The 15,932-nt window shown below is 51.3% G+C and overlaps 8 protein-coding genes across 8 annotated transcripts; 3 read left to right on the plus strand and 5 right to left on the minus strand.

Moving 5' to 3' along the window:
* Window positions 1-234: 234 nt before the first annotated feature.
* Window positions 235-2,478, minus strand: P152DRAFT_443229 (cyclohexanone monooxygenase; the record flags this gene model as incomplete). The annotated part of the gene is made up of 3 exons (XM_033677773.1): window positions 1,853-2,478; window positions 1,404-1,802; window positions 235-1,355 (listed from the first exon to the last, which is right to left on the minus strand). The coding sequence occupies exons 1-3, from the start codon at window positions 2,067-2,069 to the stop codon at window positions 235-237; spliced, it is 1,737 nt and encodes a 578-aa protein (XP_033530435.1). The 5' UTR covers window positions 2,070-2,478.
* P152DRAFT_209993 (uncharacterized protein) lies at window positions 1,842-2,972 on the minus strand. Its single transcript, XM_033674409.1, has one exon. The coding sequence runs from the start codon at window positions 2,849-2,851 to the stop codon at window positions 2,252-2,254; it is 600 nt and encodes a 199-aa protein (XP_033530436.1). The 5' UTR covers window positions 2,852-2,972; the 3' UTR covers window positions 1,842-2,251.
* On the minus strand, window positions 2,973-4,954 carry P152DRAFT_209949 (uncharacterized protein). The gene is made up of 3 exons (XM_033674408.1): window positions 4,143-4,954; window positions 3,625-4,093; window positions 2,973-3,574 (listed from the first exon to the last, which is right to left on the minus strand). The coding sequence occupies exons 1-3, from the start codon at window positions 4,675-4,677 to the stop codon at window positions 3,094-3,096; spliced, it is 1,485 nt and encodes a 494-aa protein (XP_033530437.1). The 5' UTR covers window positions 4,678-4,954; the 3' UTR covers window positions 2,973-3,093.
* Window positions 4,955-5,642: 688 nt separating this feature from the next.
* On the minus strand, window positions 5,643-6,487 carry P152DRAFT_497211 (uncharacterized protein). Its single transcript, XM_033682265.1, has 2 exons — window positions 6,224-6,487; window positions 5,643-6,174 (listed from the first exon to the last, which is right to left on the minus strand). The coding sequence occupies exons 1-2, from the start codon at window positions 6,395-6,397 to the stop codon at window positions 6,103-6,105; spliced, it is 246 nt and encodes an 81-aa protein (XP_033530438.1). The 5' UTR covers window positions 6,398-6,487; the 3' UTR covers window positions 5,643-6,102.
* A 1,458-nt stretch (window positions 6,488-7,945) lies between these two features.
* P152DRAFT_462207 (uncharacterized protein) lies at window positions 7,946-10,701 on the plus strand. Its single transcript, XM_033680286.1, has 3 exons — window positions 7,946-8,591; window positions 8,651-10,226; window positions 10,278-10,701. Exons 1-3 carry the CDS (start codon window positions 8,073-8,075, stop codon window positions 10,313-10,315), a joined length of 2,133 nt encoding a protein of 710 aa, XP_033530439.1. The 5' UTR covers window positions 7,946-8,072; the 3' UTR covers window positions 10,316-10,701.
* On the minus strand, window positions 10,290-11,769 carry P152DRAFT_462208 (uncharacterized protein). The gene has a single exon (XM_033680287.1). It carries the CDS (start codon window positions 11,664-11,666, stop codon window positions 10,647-10,649), a length of 1,020 nt encoding a protein of 339 aa, XP_033530440.1. The 5' UTR covers window positions 11,667-11,769; the 3' UTR covers window positions 10,290-10,646.
* A 196-nt stretch (window positions 11,770-11,965) lies between these two features.
* Window positions 11,966-12,805, plus strand: P152DRAFT_462211 (NADH dehydrogenase, alpha subcomplex, subunit 2). The gene is made up of 4 exons (XM_033680288.1): window positions 11,966-12,172; window positions 12,226-12,332; window positions 12,388-12,420; window positions 12,475-12,805. Exons 1-4 carry the CDS (start codon window positions 12,087-12,089, stop codon window positions 12,531-12,533), a joined length of 285 nt encoding a protein of 94 aa, XP_033530441.1. The 5' UTR covers window positions 11,966-12,086; the 3' UTR covers window positions 12,534-12,805.
* A 184-nt stretch (window positions 12,806-12,989) lies between these two features.
* Window positions 12,990-15,557, plus strand: P152DRAFT_443244 (uncharacterized protein). Its single transcript, XM_033677774.1, has 2 exons — window positions 12,990-14,078; window positions 14,127-15,557. The coding sequence occupies exons 1-2, from the start codon at window positions 13,192-13,194 to the stop codon at window positions 15,310-15,312; spliced, it is 2,073 nt and encodes a 690-aa protein (XP_033530442.1). The 5' UTR covers window positions 12,990-13,191; the 3' UTR covers window positions 15,313-15,557.
* The last annotated feature ends 375 nt before the right edge of the window (window positions 15,558-15,932 follow it).

A 15,932-nucleotide genomic window follows, 5' to 3' on the forward strand; every position in this document is an offset into this window, starting at 1 on the left:
CGGTGGTTGGGATGACAAAATGTTGATGGGATACTGAATGGAATATTGGATAAAGTACTGCCTAATTCAGACATAGTAATAACATTTCTCTCTCGATCTAAATGGAACCGTACCCGCCCATGTTGCTAAATGCTGCAAGACTCCCTCAACTAGGTATTAGAACCCCTCTATTTTGTCACCGGCAAGACGTACTACTTCTCTTTGGTTCGCATCAACGCTCTTCAACCACCATCATTACCTTATCCGGATCTGAGGCAACTTGACATTCCGAAGGTCGCCACGAGTAAGAACACCAGCGGCAACGGCGATGACGCCGAGAACTCCCGCAGCAAGCTGCAAATTGCTGACCTGGGTCTCCTCCACCACTCTCCCCAGCTTGGTCTGACCCTTTCTTCGCACCTCGTCGGAAGCGGTGCCTTCAAGGATGTAATCCTGCCAGTTCACACTGCTCAGGAACTTCTGATACTGAACCACCGTCAGACCCCAATTGTTGGTGATCTTCCCGTCCTCGTTCTTATACCAGCTCGTGCATCGCTCATCGGCGAAGGACGTCTTGGCTAGGATCTCTTGCAGCCAGTCGTTGTATTTAGCGACGACGGTTGGATTCGGCCGGATCGAGAGAGATTTGCCCTCGCGCTTGGATTTTAATACCTCGCCGATCAGGGCGTTGATATATCGGCTTTGCGCCTCGATCATCAGGATGATGCTGTTGTGTCCGAGGTTACTGTTCGGCCCGTAAAGCATGCCGAAGTTGGGGAGGTCTTCTACGGTCACGCTGTAGTATGCCTGCGCGCCTGACCTCCAGATATCGGAGATATCACGGTCATGGATGCCCTTGACCTTGATGGGATACATAAACTCCACCGTCCGGAACCCTGTCGCATGCACAATGAGGTCGAACTCCTCGAGGACGTCGCCTTCCACTTCGATTCCAGTCTCGGTAATTTTCTGGATCTTTCGCGTTTCCACCGACACGTTCGGTCGCGCAAGGGCCGGATATAAATCATCCGAGATGATGACCCGCTTGCATCCAGGCGGGTAGTTTGGCGTCAACGTCTCCCGCATCTCCTTGTCATCCGGGAAAGTCTGCTGCAAGAGATCGAAGCTCTGGTCTCGGAGGAGGTTGGCGAAGTCGGAGTCGCCGTTGGTGACGGCATCGTAAAATGACTCGCGGAAATCCATCATGTTGGCGCGTACTCTTGATTGCACAAACGGGACATATTTGAAGATTGCGCGCCGCGTCGCTGAGACGGGCCCGTCGAGGCGCGGGATCACCCAGTTCGCTTGTCGCTGGTACATGGTGACATGCGATGCGACCTTGACAATTTCGGGTATGATTTGAGCAGCAGTGGCGCCTATAGCCGTGTCAGATGACGGTCAATAATGGATCTCGTTCAGCATACCATTGCCGATGACGGCTATTCTCTTCCCCTCCAATGGGTAGCTCCAGTCCCAACGGGCCGAGTGCATCGACTTTCCCTTGAAGTCATCCAGCCCTTCAATGTCAGGATAGCGTGGGACGTTCAATTGGCCGACACCAGAAACCAGGAAATTAGATGTGATGGTATACCCATCTGAGAACTCGCGATCCTTGTCTCCTGACACGTTGACTCTAGTCTTCCAGTTCTTCTTATCATCGTCCCATTCTGCTTGTTCGACGCTGGTGTTGAAGCGGATATGTTGGAATAGGCCGTACTCGTTTGCGACCCTGTGGAGATAATCCAGAATCTCTTCTTGGCCGGGATACAGCCTGGACCAATCTGAATTCTGCGCAAAGCTGTACGAGTAGAGTAGGCTCGTTACTATCTCGAATCAGCACAGAGCAATGGTAGGTGAGAGTCAACATTCTTACCGTCGCAGCAGCAACCTGGATACTTGTTATCGTGCCAGGTCCCACCAACCCCCGAGCTTTTCTCCACAATGATGAAGTTCCGACAGTTGTGTTGTTTGATAAGATCAATGGCTGTGCACATGCCAGAGATGCCGGCGCCAACAATGACCACCGCTGCTTGGGTGTAGTCCTTGTTGGTGACAGGCACCTGCGGCCACGGCTTGTCGTGATGTGACATTGCGACGCTGGGTGAGAAGGAAGTATTGATACAAGGGCACTGGAGAACAATGCAGTAACAAGCAGCTTAAACAATGGCAGAAAGGGGATATATAGGAAGACGAGTGGTACTGTATAACACGAAGGACGACACTTAGGGGAAAGGGAAAGACTCAAACCACGGAAGAAGAATAAATATTATTCCTAGAGAGCATTGGCTACCCTTATCCATAGTATATCATGACGCAGCATAGTCGATTCGACCATTTGCGCGGCAATTCCTAGACCATCATTACCGCTCACTACGCTTCGGATCCAGAGCGTGTCGATCGTAAAGACCTCGGGCACCAAATGCGGAGAGGATACCCCTCCCGAGCCACATTTGCAGGCCGGCCATCGTGGAACTGTTCTTCCGCAGCTGGCGATCGCCCTTTGGACCGGGATTGATCGTATGACTATCGACACCACGATAGGATTTCCGGAGTTTGTCCGGTGAGATTGGCGGATGCGTAATTGTATATCAACGTTGCGTAAAGCTGACAACCAGACACTCTCCACAACTATCGTTCCTCGCCCGCTGACATGGAGCAGAAGTTGGGGAAACCCCACCCTGACGGAACGCCGTGTAGGGGTATGGGCTATGCGGCTCTGCCCATTGCTACTGTATCTGCTAGGTTCGGTATATTTGTAAATAGGTAGCACCGAGCACTCCAGTCTTCTATTTATGTCAAGCCTGAGGAACTTTGTATTCTCTCCTAGTAAGGAGTTCGTCCGGGTATAAATAATATTTCCGTGCCTTACCATACCTTAATGTCCCTCTGCTGATTGATTCAACCCGGCATCCCCAACGATTAGTCCACCGGCACGGTGCTTAAGAATCATGGAACCATCACTCCATCAGAGTAACGGCATTCTCAACCTATTCATGGAATACATTAAAATAGGAAGGCGTCACCAATCCTGCTAGCTAACTACCGAACACAGACTTTGTCCATCCACTCCATAAGTTATGCTTTCAAATCAACCACAGACTGTACAGCTGAACCTCAGTAGCCCTGCTGACGATGCCACTTCTCCTCCCAGTCCGGGAAATACGGCGCCTCATCTAACGTATTCGGCGTCCAATCCGGCGGGATCATTTCTTTCTCGATCTGTTCCTTCTCATACTTTTCCAGCGCAGGAATCACCACATGCTCCGTGTGCCACGTGCTCTTGTACTCCATGAGGCTGGGCTTACCCTCCCGCAAGACTTTCAGGACCAAACTCGGGATATATGCCTCGTCGCGAAATTCCGAGACGGGCGTGAAGAGAGCTTTGAAGTTGAAGATGATGGCACCCGATAGCGGCAGGCGCCGTAAAGTCTGCCAGTCCACGCGGAGGTTGCAGCGGTCGATGTTGAGCTCGGGACTTTGCGAATCGCGGTACTTCTCGTGGGGATCGCCGGGTGGCATATAGAGCGGTTCGTCGACCTCGAGGCCCCAGGAGCTGCGCTGGATGGACTTGTTGGATGGTTTCTTTGCGAAGTATCTTCGTATTTATGTCAGCGGCAAGTACTAACGCAACGATGGAACACCTACCTGTCCATTGAGAATTGCATCTTCTCCTTGTAGTCTGGAATAGGACCGTGGATCTCATCTAGCTTCATGCCCATCTTCGTCCCCAGGTTCCATCCAAGGGCGCTGCAGATGACGCCCGCTCGAAGGTGGTAGATGCCAGTCTCCGGGTTGCGAAGCATAATCGCAAAATCTTCTGGTATGTTGTTCATGATGACTTCTAAGGGATCAATCTTCCGGAGGTCCGATGTTGTGTTTAGTATGGCGTTATGCAGGGTCATTGTAGCCTTGTCCAGTCGGAAGTACTGCGGATACCGCGCGCAGAGGAATTGGACGACCATCTCCATCAGCTCTCGGCATGCAAGTTCAGAACCAGGGAGCGAGTCCAGCACGCATTTCCCGACCTTTTCATATATTCCTTGCCGTTGCTGGACTCGATCAGCGTATCCCTTCGCAAGTTCAAGCCACCAGTCGGATTCCATCTTTGTCAATGCTAGAGCACAGGTCAACATACATCTCACAACCATGTCCCAGGTTCTTACACATGGTCTGGTGGTAACTCCATCTGAATGGCCGATATGGCCGTGACATAGCTGTGTCAATATCAAATTCATGATAGGGCTGTGGAAGAGGAACTCCGCTTAGCGCAGCGTAGTCAGGAAAGCCACCCAGCGCCTCGATTTCCTCTTTAGAGAACTCCATGCACGTATAGTGGTTGGGACTCCACTGTGAGAAAGGGAGGTCCATGGGAGCCAAGGACGTTCGTGAGCCAGGACAAGTCGAGATAAACTCCACCAGAGTCCGATCTTTCAACAATGGGCAGTCGGGGCCCAGGTCGCTCACGGCGCACCTTCGAGACGGCGGGAAAGTATCTGCATACTCCGAGAGTCCCAAAGAACGACCTTCCTTCGTAGAAGGTGACAGCGATCGTGGAGGGGTCTTGGACTGTGATGACCGTCGGCGGCGAAAGCGGACTCGGTCTAATACTACGGCTCTGCTTGTCTTGTTGGTCGCCAATATAAATCCAGAGCCGAGAAAGAACAGTGCAACGAGAGCAGCATAAAGAAGCTCCGCCATAATGAAATCCGGCGGTGTAGCACCAAAACTTAGACTTTGCAGGGTAGGTCAGAGGATGATGAAGTACAACAAGAGCCAATTGCAATGGATATCCGCATTAGAGATTTAGAGTCATATATAGCTAACTGGAATCCGGCTCGAGGCATCTTTTGAAACATTAATGTGCATTCTGACTCGCTATAGATATCCCTAAACATCAACTGAATGCCAGAGTGGAGACCTTGGGGCTCAGTTGCTTCTTCTGGTCACCCAAAGCCAGCAGGAGTTCATTGGGCCCAATTCCCCGTAAGCGCCTAGTCCGTCACGCGCGATCTGGGGTAAGCGCCGCTATCGTCCGTGGATAAGGGATGCTTGGAACTTAATCCAGACAGCACGAGGACACAAACTCTAATCGTGCAATCGGTAGCTGAAATAAGAGGACGAAAAAAGGGATTCGACTCTCGAGGTTGCATAGGTATTCGATGAAAACAGGAAAAACACGAGAACAGAATCGAACATGGTGTTCAACCTCATACTATTTGGAGGGATCGTCGAGGAGGGTAATGGCGGATTGGCTATCGGCCACCTCGATGTGCTACTATTGCTGCAGGTTTGCACGGTTCGAATGCTAGGCATGTCTCTCGCCATATCTGCAAGCCATGCAGCATGGAGCGGAGGTCAATATGGATCTGGATTGGGTTTAGCTGCTTTGCCATTTCTCTCCCAAATCGGCAGTAAAGTCCAGTCGCAGTGGGCGCGATAATTTTGGGTACAGCGCGATATGGATCTCCGTGAGTTGCTTGGAGGAAATCTCGCCGCCAAGATTCATTAACGCCTCGAGATGCTTGATTCCGATGATCGATCATATCAGGCGCGGGGAATGTCGGTAATCTTGATCAGCTCATGATCGAATTAGTTGCATGAGAGTGGAACTTGGAAGGTTGCTGTGGATGGTGGTTGAAGATAAGAGCCATGCACGTGATGCGGCTGATATCTACAATGAACGCCACGATCGTACTGCGGGTTGATGTCCACCTCAGCATCACATCTTGAAATTTTCTATTGTTCGGAAATGAAAGAGGATTGAGACTCCAATCTCTGACCAGCTCACGGGCCCGATATGTCTACATGTCCGTGTGACGTAGTGTATGATCGAAATGATGAAGCCACAAACAAACATGACGGTGGACTAGTTGAACGTCTCTCGTGTGACATCCTTGCTTCCCGGCCAGCTGGTCCAGAGCAAAATAAAGATCCTATAAAAGGAATACAATCCCGCTCACAAGGGACCCGAAGCGTCCCAGGTGCCATCTTGCCGGAAAGACTTTGCCACCGCCAATTGTTCGCTGTACAACAACGTCCCGATGGAAGTGCAATACATCGCCATCAATGTCATTGATTGGAGAGAGATGGTGGCATTGAATGTTACTCTCACCTCGATGTTGATTAAGGATAGAAGACAAGCGATTGCACAAGTGAGGAGCACAGCATTACGGCGCACTGTTTCACTTTTTTCCCCTGAGTCGTCTTTTAGCACATGCCCATTGCGTGTAACCATCTTTTAAACATACCTTTTTGAATTCCGCCCAGATGGCGTTGGAAGGTAGGCCGCCGTCTCTTGCAAACGCAAAAGTCTGTCAGGATGTGTATGCGCTGGAGTCAATAGAGCCAGGGAGGGTAAAATAGGGAAGGAGTACAAATCGCGGAATCGCGCCTTTGTCCGCAGCCTAGATGGAAACATACACGAAGGCAAGGCCGGAAAGGTTAGTCTTAGGGCGCAGAAATCGTCAATGCTTACTAGTGAGAACAGATATGTGATCAGAATGATAATCTGATGGTCCCATCGAGGAAATAAACAGACGTGATCTGGCCAGCCATCAAACCGAGCCCAATAGGTTGCCATCCGCCGTTCGAAGTCAAATCAACGAACAAACACAGCTCGAGTAGGGGCACAAGGTGCCAGAGCCCCGAGAACTTCGACCAGGGGAATCTAACCCAGCGTATGAGGAACCATCATCACTACTGGCCATTTTGTGAGCTGCAAGTCTCGCATGCGAAGTTCAAATTACTCACTTTGCAGCATCGGTAGCTGGTTGGCCAGGAAAATTTTGACCATTCCCTCATTTTCTGCCATGGCGAATACGCTCAGGGTACCATGCCACCTGCTCTGGTATGTACGACAGCTGATACGCCGCAAGAATACCCTGAACGGCTATTCCTTGCGCGATACATGTTGCCAATATCTACCTCAGCGGACGAGGTATCCTTTCCATTGTCCAGCATCGTGGTATTTGGTGTATTTTTCTCATCCATATAGCTGGGAGATCTCACTCAACGTATTGCACGCTTGAAGCACGAGAAAGAAAGGAGCAAGGAAAGAGGACTCGGAGAAATTTTGCTGCGACTTGTTCAAACAATAAAATCATCCCAGCAATTGCAATATTAAGCAACGAATCTTCGGTCATAGATTCCGTCGTTACTCCACAAGCGAATAAATTGTTCGGGAAGTCGTGAATTTACTCATCTGGATGCATGAAGAGTGATGTCGTACTACCCACGCCTCGTGCAACGATTAACCAACTTTTTTATGACTAGGCCTGTGGACTCGGTAGCTAGGTCCTCAACCAAGTCGGAGATGTACATCGATCTTTCATGCCAGAAGTTGATTGGGCCCAGAGTGGTCCCTCATCATCCTGTACGGTTCGTGATTTTACCAGGTCGCTCATTGTTCGAACTTCCAACCCTACGATGCCACAAAGTGGCTTGCGTGGGTTGTTCGGGACCGAATGATAAGAGGCTAGACCAGGAGACTGCAAAGCAAGAGATATGAAACGAACTGGACCATAGTCAGGGGCATGCGACTAGTCAGGTATTGTTTGGAAATACGGATAGATGGATCATTCTTGAATCCACTTCTTCAGTGGTACGGAAGGGAAATGCCAAGACCTCCAGGATGGGCACTACTGGTAGGCAATGGCAGCCAGAATTCTCAAGAAAATACCCGTCCATATACCAATGAAAGCAGTAACTAAGGAAGGAGATTCTTCTTGAAATGTTTTGAGGCGTTAAGGTAATTACTTGGGAGGTTGAGCTGAGCTGCTGAGTAAAACTGAGATGAACTGATGATGACTAATAGGATTGGATATTGTTGGTGCCTTAAGCACAAAAGGCGCCAAGGCAGACAGCATCTTCAGTTGCTGATGCAGTGACGACTGACGACAGGTCTTGGGGTGAAAGCCAGTGATATCCCCTGCTGTCCGGCTGTCACATGCTATTCAGATATTGATCACGACGACGAACATGAAGCGTCTATTATTCCACTTCTCTTCTTTCTATAGCCACTTGTTCAGCCTATCCCATGTTCTCCAATCCCTCAAATCCTAGGCCAGTGCTTTGTGGTGTGTAGCAACGCCAGCATGGCGGTCCAATCCAAGGTCCATTCTTCCGCCGCCAAATCCGAACGAGCGTTCTCCAGGATTGCACAAGCGTTGGGCAATAAATACCTCAAGAACCGGACTCGAATATCGCGGACTGTATTCCTTACTCTCTTCATCGCGCTCACATATCGTATTCGAAATGCCATATCGGAGCAGAAGGCCGCGTCGACGCGCCCAGCCGAGGGTTCCTTGAGCGCGGGAACCGGCGCTGGGGCGGGTGAAGCCACGCAGCGGAAGCGCGTGGAAATAAACCTCGAGTTCTTTAAGAACTTGTTGCGATTGTTGAAGATAGTGATACCCGGTTGGAAGAGCAAGGAGTTGCGGTTGTTGATCAGTCACAGTATCTTCCTGGTGCTTCGGACACTGCTGAGCTTATATGTGGCTGAGTTGGATGGGAAGATTGTTAGCAGTATTGTTCGGGGGAAGGGGAAGGAGTTCTTGAAGGGACTGGTTTGGTGGATGGTGGTTTCGGTTCCTTCGACGTTTACAAATGCCATGGTATGAGCAATGCTGTCCTCCGCATCCCAAGGCTCAGCCCGTACTAACTTTCGACACAGCTCTCCTACCACCAGTGCAAGCTATCCCTCCAATACCGAACCCGCCTCACGAACTACATTCATAATAAATACCTCTCGAATATGACCTTCTACTCCCTCTCTGCGCTCGATGACCGAATCAAGAACGCCGATCAACTCATAACCGTGGATGTGACGAAGTTCTCAAACAGTCTCGCGGAGCTGTACTCGAATCTTGCCAAACCGGTTCTTGACATGGTCATATACAACTACTCCTTGTCGAAGTCGGTCGGCGGCGAAGGCCTGTTTTCCATGTCTCTAATAGTCCAGCTAACAGCGAACCTCATGCGAACACTTACTCCGCCCTTTGGGAAGTACGTTGCCGAAGAGGCACGGCTCGAAGGCGAATTCCGATTCCAACACTCAAGATTAATAGACTACAGCGAGGAGATCGCGTTGTATCATGGCCAGGAGGCGGAAAAGGATACATTGGACAAGGGCTATTTCACATTGATCAAGCACGTCAATCGGATATTACGGCGCCGGTTCTACCACGGATTTATGGAAGACTTTGTCATTAAGTACTTCTGGGGCGCGATGGGTCTAATGCTTTGCAGCGTTCCTGTCTTTTTCCAGGTCCCCGGCGTCACGGGTACCACACTCGGTGACAGGACAGAGAATTTCGTGACGAACAGGCGCATGCTGTTGTCTTCTTCGGACGCATTTGGACGGTTAATGTTCTCATACAAGGAAATCACGGAGCTGGCGGGATTCACTTCACGCGTCTCAACATTGCTTGATGTCATCGAAGACATTCAACGAGGTCATTTCGAGAAGAAGCTCGTCTCTTCGGCGAGCACAGAGGAACACGCTGCCGTATTGAGGGAAAGAGGCGAGGTTGCCGAAGGTCCCGACATCGAATTCATTGACGTACCCATCGTCTCACCAAACGGCGATGTCTTGGTGCCAGCACTCAGCTTTACTGTCACGCCCGGCGAGCATTTGCTCATTGTCGGACCAAACGGCTGTGGCAAGTCCTCGCTGTTCCGCATCCTGGGTGGGCTCTGGCCAGTATATGGCGGCAAAGTCCGGAAACCTCCGTTCGAAGACATCTTCTACATCCCGCAGCGGCCATACCTTTCGCGAGGCACTCTCCGGCAACAGGTCATCTACCCGGACGGCGTCCGCGAAATGCGTACCAAGGGCATCACTGATGCCGATCTCTATCGCATCCTATCGATTGTGGAAATCGAATCCGTCGTCGATCGCCAAGGCGGTTGGGACGCCGAGCAAGAATGGGCGGATGTCCTTTCCGGCGGCCTCCAGCAGCGGATTGCCATGGCGCGGTTATTCTACCACGCGCCGAAGTACGCGATCCTGGACGAATGCACGAGCAGCGTCACGCTGGAGATCGAGAAGGTCATGTACGAGACTGCGAAGTCGCTCGGCATCACGTTGATGACGGTCAGCCATCGACGAAGCCTGTGGCAGTACCATACGAATATTTTGCAGTTCGATGGACAGGGTCATTTCATTTTCACCAAACTGGATGCGGAGAGGCGGCTAAAACTGGAAGATGAGAAGGAGGAGCTGGATTTGCAGCTGCGGGCTGTTCCAGGTAAGATCGCTAAGGTTTCGTGTAGAGCGTCATCGCTAATTCGGACGATAGAAATCGAGAAACGCATCCAAGAACTGTCCTATGTTTAGGCCAATAGAAAGGCTTTGTAGCCTCCGAGCTCGTTTGAAGGATAGCGGTGCCTCCCAAGAGGCATTTGGTTCCTTCGACATTCTCAGCGCTGCGCAAAGTTGCACTGGCAGAGGGAGTATGGTCTCAACCACTCTCCCAGGTGCGACATTTACGGCATATCCATGACGTTCAAGTAGAACAGCGCGAGCAGCGTCTGATAAACCGGCCACGATAACACTGTCCGGGGTTGGGGGTGTGCATGAGCACAATAGACCGGCGGATCTGTTCCTGCTTCTCCTGCAATTGAGAGGTACTCGACGCGGTGTATAGTATCTTCGAGGCTATTATGTCCTAGCTTTTCTTGTCTCTTAGAGCAGACCACATAGAATCGACAATCTGAAATACCGACGTCACAGACTTCAAGGTGCTTGCATGAATCCGAGATCCCATCCTTTGCTGCACCTTATCTGGATGCCATCTGACCCGCTCGGTCTTCAGCAGCGCTAGTAGACCGCTCCCTTCCGGCGGTGCTCGGCGAAAGAACTCTTCCACCATCTCTTTCGAAACGTCGTGTCGTCTTCCGCTCTCGATCGGCCATGGTAACTCGATTGGTTTAGCGTCTGTCCCAGACGCTGACGCCGCCGTCTTGGCCTCCTCTGCAACGCGCTCCCACGCCTGAACATATTCTTCCCACCGCCCCTTCCACCTCTTCCTCGACCTCCTCTCCTCTCCCCTCCTCAAACTCTCCTCCACCCGCCTCTTAAACTCTTCGTGCTCCTCGTGCTCCTCCTCCATCCTCCTCCTACCTTTCTCCCGCTCCCGTCTCTCACTCTTCTGCTTCTCCCGCTTCTCCCTCTCCTCAACCACATGCTGGTGCGACTTCTCCCACATCTTCCCCCGCACGTACGACGCGTACTCCTCGTCCGTCATTTGCTCCAGCTCGCCCTGCGGCCCTTCGTAGGTATTCGGGTAGACGTGCATGGGTTGTCCGTATACACCCTCCCAGTACTGCGCGCCTTCATCATCGGCGAGTGCGTCGAATAGCGATTCTCGAAATGCGGTGTCATGGTCCATGTATTGGTCGCTGCGCGCGTTCGGGAGGTAGGTATCGTCATAAGTGGAGGGGTCATCGTGGAGCGGTGAGTGATATGTATATCTGGAGGCGGGGGATTTGCTGCGGCGATGTCGCCAGGATGAGGTATGGTGCCAGCCTTCATCGTCGGATCGCCGCCGTTTACGATTGCGCCGGGAACTATGCGCATCGTCGGACTCTTCGCGGTCGCGCTTCCGTTTGGATTTGAATCGGAATTTGGAGGGGTTAGGCGCGGTGGTCTCGTCGTCCGTGAGGACTTTGGCTTCCACTTCAGCCATGGTTTGATTTGTATTTCATAGCGGCTTGTAGCTTGCCAGCTGGTATTTGAATCGCTGAACCAAAAGTTTCGGAAACATGGAAGAGTGGTTGAATGCAACTGGATCGCAACCGGGATGCCTTGGATGTGTTGGCCGGGGGTTCAGCCCTATCGGATAAGCTGTGGATAAACTACGGTAAAGAATCTGGAGGTGGCTAATGCGCCACTGGTTGCATGCACCGCCACAATATGCAAATATGACCAATCATATCGAGGATGAATGTACGTTCGCAACATCCAGAGGCCGTGGACGAGCTCTCTTAACCTTGACCCGATCAATTGCTTTAACTCTCCCGTAATTTGAACATAAACGGAACTTCGTACCCCTAAAGACCTCGAATCCGGCATATTCGAGCTCCAGCGGCTCGGATTTCGAACGATCATGGCCACGAAGTATGCATTCGCGCAGACGCTGAAGGAGCTCAGATTTCACCTTTGCCAGACATCCGAAGCCAGCGCAGCTGCCAGGTACGATCGTTGAGGCATTTCCATTGTAGACAGATGAGCTAAGAGTGCGGCAGGTCCTTCCTCGTCCGATCATATCCCACGATGAAGAAGCACAACCCTCACACTCCGATCATGATCCGGGAAGCGTCCGGCGTCGAACCAAAAGTGTGGGCAAGATACGGTATGGATCAAGTCGCAAGCGTACTGGGATGATACTGATAAGATATATTCTACAGAATTTGGAAAGGAGAAGGTGGTGCCTCTGAACGGTATGCTTTCCTCACCTATACTATTAGAGGTCTAAAGCTAATAGCATGATGTAGGCATGGATGACAAGACGATCGAAAAAACGATTACCGAACTTGTGAAGGCCTCAATATAGTGTCTACTGGGCATGGGAATAGAACCTTGGATGGAAGGGTACGTTGAGGGCGGGACCGTTCCTAGTAGAGTGCTGGTTGCAAGTTTCAGGGCATTGTCATTTCACAATGAGTTGCCACTCCTATCAAGATGAACTAGGCAAGGCAGGTGTATATACTGTATCATATTGGAGGCCATTGCCTCGACAGAGACGGTCAATCACTTCCATGTCGAACAGCTTGGCATGAGAGTATATTGCATGGTGTGCTCTGCGGACAACGCACTCCATCAACCTCCGCAATTCAATAAAGAAAATTTATTTCAAAATGCACACGGCCGATAAAGCTTGCACCCAGTAGATCAGATTTATGAATCCTTTGTGTGTGGCCTTAGTATTGGTGGTGAGCGTCTGGTTTTCCAAAAATGTATTAGATACGCAAATATCCAGTCTCTCGAAAAGACATGTCTACGACCCAGCTCCAACAACATCAAACGTGTCTCTTACAACAACGACAAATCTATAGCGATGATGCACACTCTAACACACCGAAAGGACCGCTTTGATATATGTGTTACCTAATTATTTAAAAGATGGACCTGCCACCCAAGCCATCTCCATATCTCGAAATACAACACCGCCACGTTTTCCGGACCGCGCATCAGCAGAGTACACGCTCACCATGACTCCTCCCAGCTTCCTCTCGGAGGCCTTTGGCTCCCTTTTATATGCTTTAGCTGATATGCAGCCTCTAATTTTGGTCTATTTGCATCTCATCATCTCAGCTCTGCTCCCAATCTACGCAGCCTCGCACGCATCGCTGAGCCGCCCGTCCTCCGCGCAACTGCCGGAGAAAGGCAAGCAAACAAAGGGAGACGAGGTCGACGATGAAGAGGAAGAGGAGGATCTCAAGGTCCACGTGATGGAAGGCCTCCACCCGTCCGACGCGGTGATGTTTCCGATCCTCGCCGGAATTACCTTGACTTTTCTATATGTCTTGATCAAGTGGGAGACCAAATGGTTGAACACGATCCTGAACGTGTACTTCGGGGTTTTAGCTCTTCCCGCAACTACGCAACTTCTCAGCGATGTCCTACTGGCTTTCACTCGATTTCTATTCCCTCGCAAGTACACCTATGGGAATCGGCTATTTGTGGTGCTCCAAGAGTTCGAGGAAGCCCGGGCGGTGGGAAAGGATGGGCAAACCAATTCGAACAGGTCTTCCCCCTTACCGGGATCTCTCTCGAAACTGCCATTCGGAGACGGCTTGACCAATATCCTTTGGAATATTCGAGGCTTTCTGACTATGAAACTTACTCTCCGGATCAAGGTCGGGCGTCTCCTATCATTGAAGACTCGCTTTGGAGTCCAAGAGCTCATTTCGGCCTTCGTCACGGTCATGGTCATCCTGTACTACAACTTCGTAGCCAAGCCTTGGTGGATGACCAACTTGATGGGGTTCGCGTACTCCTATTCAGCGCTAAGAATCATGTCCCCGTCTACCTTCGCCACGGGCACCCTGATGCTGGTCGGGCTTTTCTTTTACGACATCTATATGGTGTTCTTCACGTGAGTCGCCCTGATTATCTGGTTCCCCTGCTTTTCTAACGCTCATAGCCCGATGATGATTGCAGTGGCAAAGGCCTTGGACGCTCCCATCAAACTCATGTTCCCCCGTCCACCCCCTCCGTCCGCGGGACCAGGACAGACATTCTACTCTATGCTCGGGCTTGGTGATATCGTCCTTCCCGGGATCTTCGTCGGACTCGCCCTGCGCTTCGATCTGTACATGTACTACCTCCGCAAGCAGACGAAGGCAGCTACCTCAGCGAAACACTCCCATGATGAGGCTTCGGGGGACCGAAAGTCCTCCGAAGATGCCACGACCGAGGAGCCCCAGGTCTCCGAAGTCCTCTTTAAAGCCAAATATCGCGCCCCAACGAACCTCTTCGAACGTTTCTGGCTTACTTCCTGGTTTGAAATCCTCGCTCCGACCTTTGCCCGAATCAGTCCTTTTGTCGAGACATTTCCGAAACCGTACTTCCATGCCTCGCTGGTTGGGTACATCCTCGGCCTGTTGGCGACCCTCCTCTCCATGCACCTGATGCAGCATGGCCAACCAGCGCTTCTCTACCTCGTCCCTGGCGTCCTACTCGCCTGCTGGGGTTTGGCTATCGTCCGTGGTGAATTGTCGACCTTTTACAACTTCTCGGAACACGAGGAACCCGAACCGCCCTCTAGCACCACAAAAGCGGCGGCGACGAAGAGGCCTGCGGCTGCGTCGGTCGAGGAACTAGAAGTTGGTGAGAGGGACAAATCAGCCGCGGCTAGTGCATCGGAGCAGAAGCCCTTTCTGCTGAAAGAATCCGAGCCCGAATCTGCTGAAAGCAACCCATCCGACACCGATCCCACCGATCCCACTCGGTCTCACGCACAACAGCACCAGGATATCCCTCACAGCGACACGACTGAAGAGACGCCCAAGACCATCAAGTCCGTCCGCTTCGAACTCCCCGAACACCGACCCCGCTCGCCCGGCAACTTCGAAGCGCGGAAGGATCGAGATGACGAATCGTCTTCTGTGGAAGCAGTGCTCTTCTTGTTCTCCATCACGATGTCAACCCGTGGGAGGAAGGCCAGGGCGGAGGTTACTGACAAGGCGGTGCCGACTGATACTGGCGCGGCGACTGGGTCTGTGAGGAGAAATGGGGCGGCCGTGGCTACGGCAGTCGATGCCAGTAAGGGATGGGGGAACATAAGAGCTCCTGGGTATACTAAGGCGAAACGTATAAGACTGGATTAGGTTTGCCTCGACCTCAGGTATGCCGTATTGGTGTGCACAACGCATGGTACTGGCAGTATGGCTCTCTCGGAGCGTTATGGAAAGCATTGCATGGCGCGGATTACTCGGTATAGCTGTGGCTTGCATTATCTTGTAATATTAGACATAAACCTCAAATGGGAGCTATCCTCGCTTCTTCGTAGGAATCCAAGGATTGCATGACGGTATACACGGACTGGCATATTCCTCTAGTATTCCATAGGTCGAATTAAGACCGGCCTGCAGTACGGTAATATCAATTGAGTCAACGGGAAAGAAACAAGCTTCAATCGCTGGCCTAGTCGGTCACACAATATAGAGTGATGGGTGTGAGTGCAAGTATTTCACCAAGATTCACTCCAATTTGGCTCTCTCAAACTACTAGTACAAAGTTACGAGATCTCTCAGGTTTGGTATATGCATTACTCCGTTCCCATCCCCATCAATCATCAGATCTTTTATCGATTCATGGCCAGCATTCCTCGTTTCATTACTTTTTGTCACGCTGCGTTGAACAGCCGAAGCCCCAAACCTCAATCAAGCCAATCTGCTCCAACCCCTTCAAATGCCCCATCTCGGCTGTTGAAAGAAAGTTGAAGGAG

This window comes from Eremomyces bilateralis (assembly GCF_010015585.1).
Source record: "Eremomyces bilateralis CBS 781.70 unplaced genomic scaffold P152scaffold_31, whole genome shotgun sequence".
Taxonomy (NCBI): Eukaryota; Fungi; Ascomycota; class Dothideomycetes; order Eremomycetales; family Eremomycetaceae; genus Eremomyces; species Eremomyces bilateralis.

Bases quoted from the DNA above. Each gene is read 5' to 3' on its own strand.
- P152DRAFT_209993 (XM_033674409.1), bottom strand. From the start codon at position 2,851: ATGGTAAGGCACGGAAATATTATTTATACCCGGACGAACTCCTTACTA.
- P152DRAFT_209949 (XM_033674408.1), bottom strand. From the start codon at position 4,677: ATGGCGGAGCTTCTTTATGCTGCTCTCGTTGCACTGTTCTTTCTCGGC. The intron at 4,094-4,142 runs GTAAGAACCTGG...CCTGTGCTCTAG, and splicing joins GAGTTACCACCAGACCATGT to CATTGACAAAGATGGAATCC. The intron at 3,575-3,624 runs GTAGGTGTTCCA...ATAAATACGAAG, and splicing joins ATGCAATTCTCAATGGACAG to ATACTTCGCAAAGAAACCAT.
- P152DRAFT_497211 (XM_033682265.1), bottom strand. From the start codon at position 6,397: ATGTTTCCATCTAGGCTGCGGACAAAGGCGCGATTCCGCGATTTGTAC. The intron at 6,175-6,223 runs GTTTAAAAGATG...AAGACGACTCAG, and splicing joins GGCGGAATTCAAAAAGGTAT to GGGAAAAAAGTGAAACAGTG.
- P152DRAFT_462207 (XM_033680286.1), top strand. From the start codon at position 8,073: ATGGCGGTCCAATCCAAGGTCCATTCTTCCGCCGCCAAATCCGAACGA. The intron at 8,592-8,650 runs GTATGAGCAATG...CTTTCGACACAG, and splicing joins CGACGTTTACAAATGCCATG to CTCTCCTACCACCAGTGCAA. The intron at 10,227-10,277 runs GTAAGATCGCTA...TTCGGACGATAG, and splicing joins GCAGCTGCGGGCTGTTCCAG to AAATCGAGAAACGCATCCAA.
- P152DRAFT_462208 (XM_033680287.1), bottom strand. From the start codon at position 11,666: ATGGCTGAAGTGGAAGCCAAAGTCCTCACGGACGACGAGACCACCGCG.
- P152DRAFT_462211 (XM_033680288.1), top strand. From the start codon at position 12,087: ATGGCCACGAAGTATGCATTCGCGCAGACGCTGAAGGAGCTCAGATTT. The intron at 12,173-12,225 runs GTACGATCGTTG...AGAGTGCGGCAG, and splicing joins GAAGCCAGCGCAGCTGCCAG to GTCCTTCCTCGTCCGATCAT. The intron at 12,333-12,387 runs GTATGGATCAAG...TATATTCTACAG, and splicing joins AAAAGTGTGGGCAAGATACG to AATTTGGAAAGGAGAAGGTG.
- P152DRAFT_443244 (XM_033677774.1), top strand. From the start codon at position 13,192: ATGACTCCTCCCAGCTTCCTCTCGGAGGCCTTTGGCTCCCTTTTATAT. The intron at 14,079-14,126 runs GTGAGTCGCCCT...TAACGCTCATAG, and splicing joins ATCTATATGGTGTTCTTCAC to CCCGATGATGATTGCAGTGG.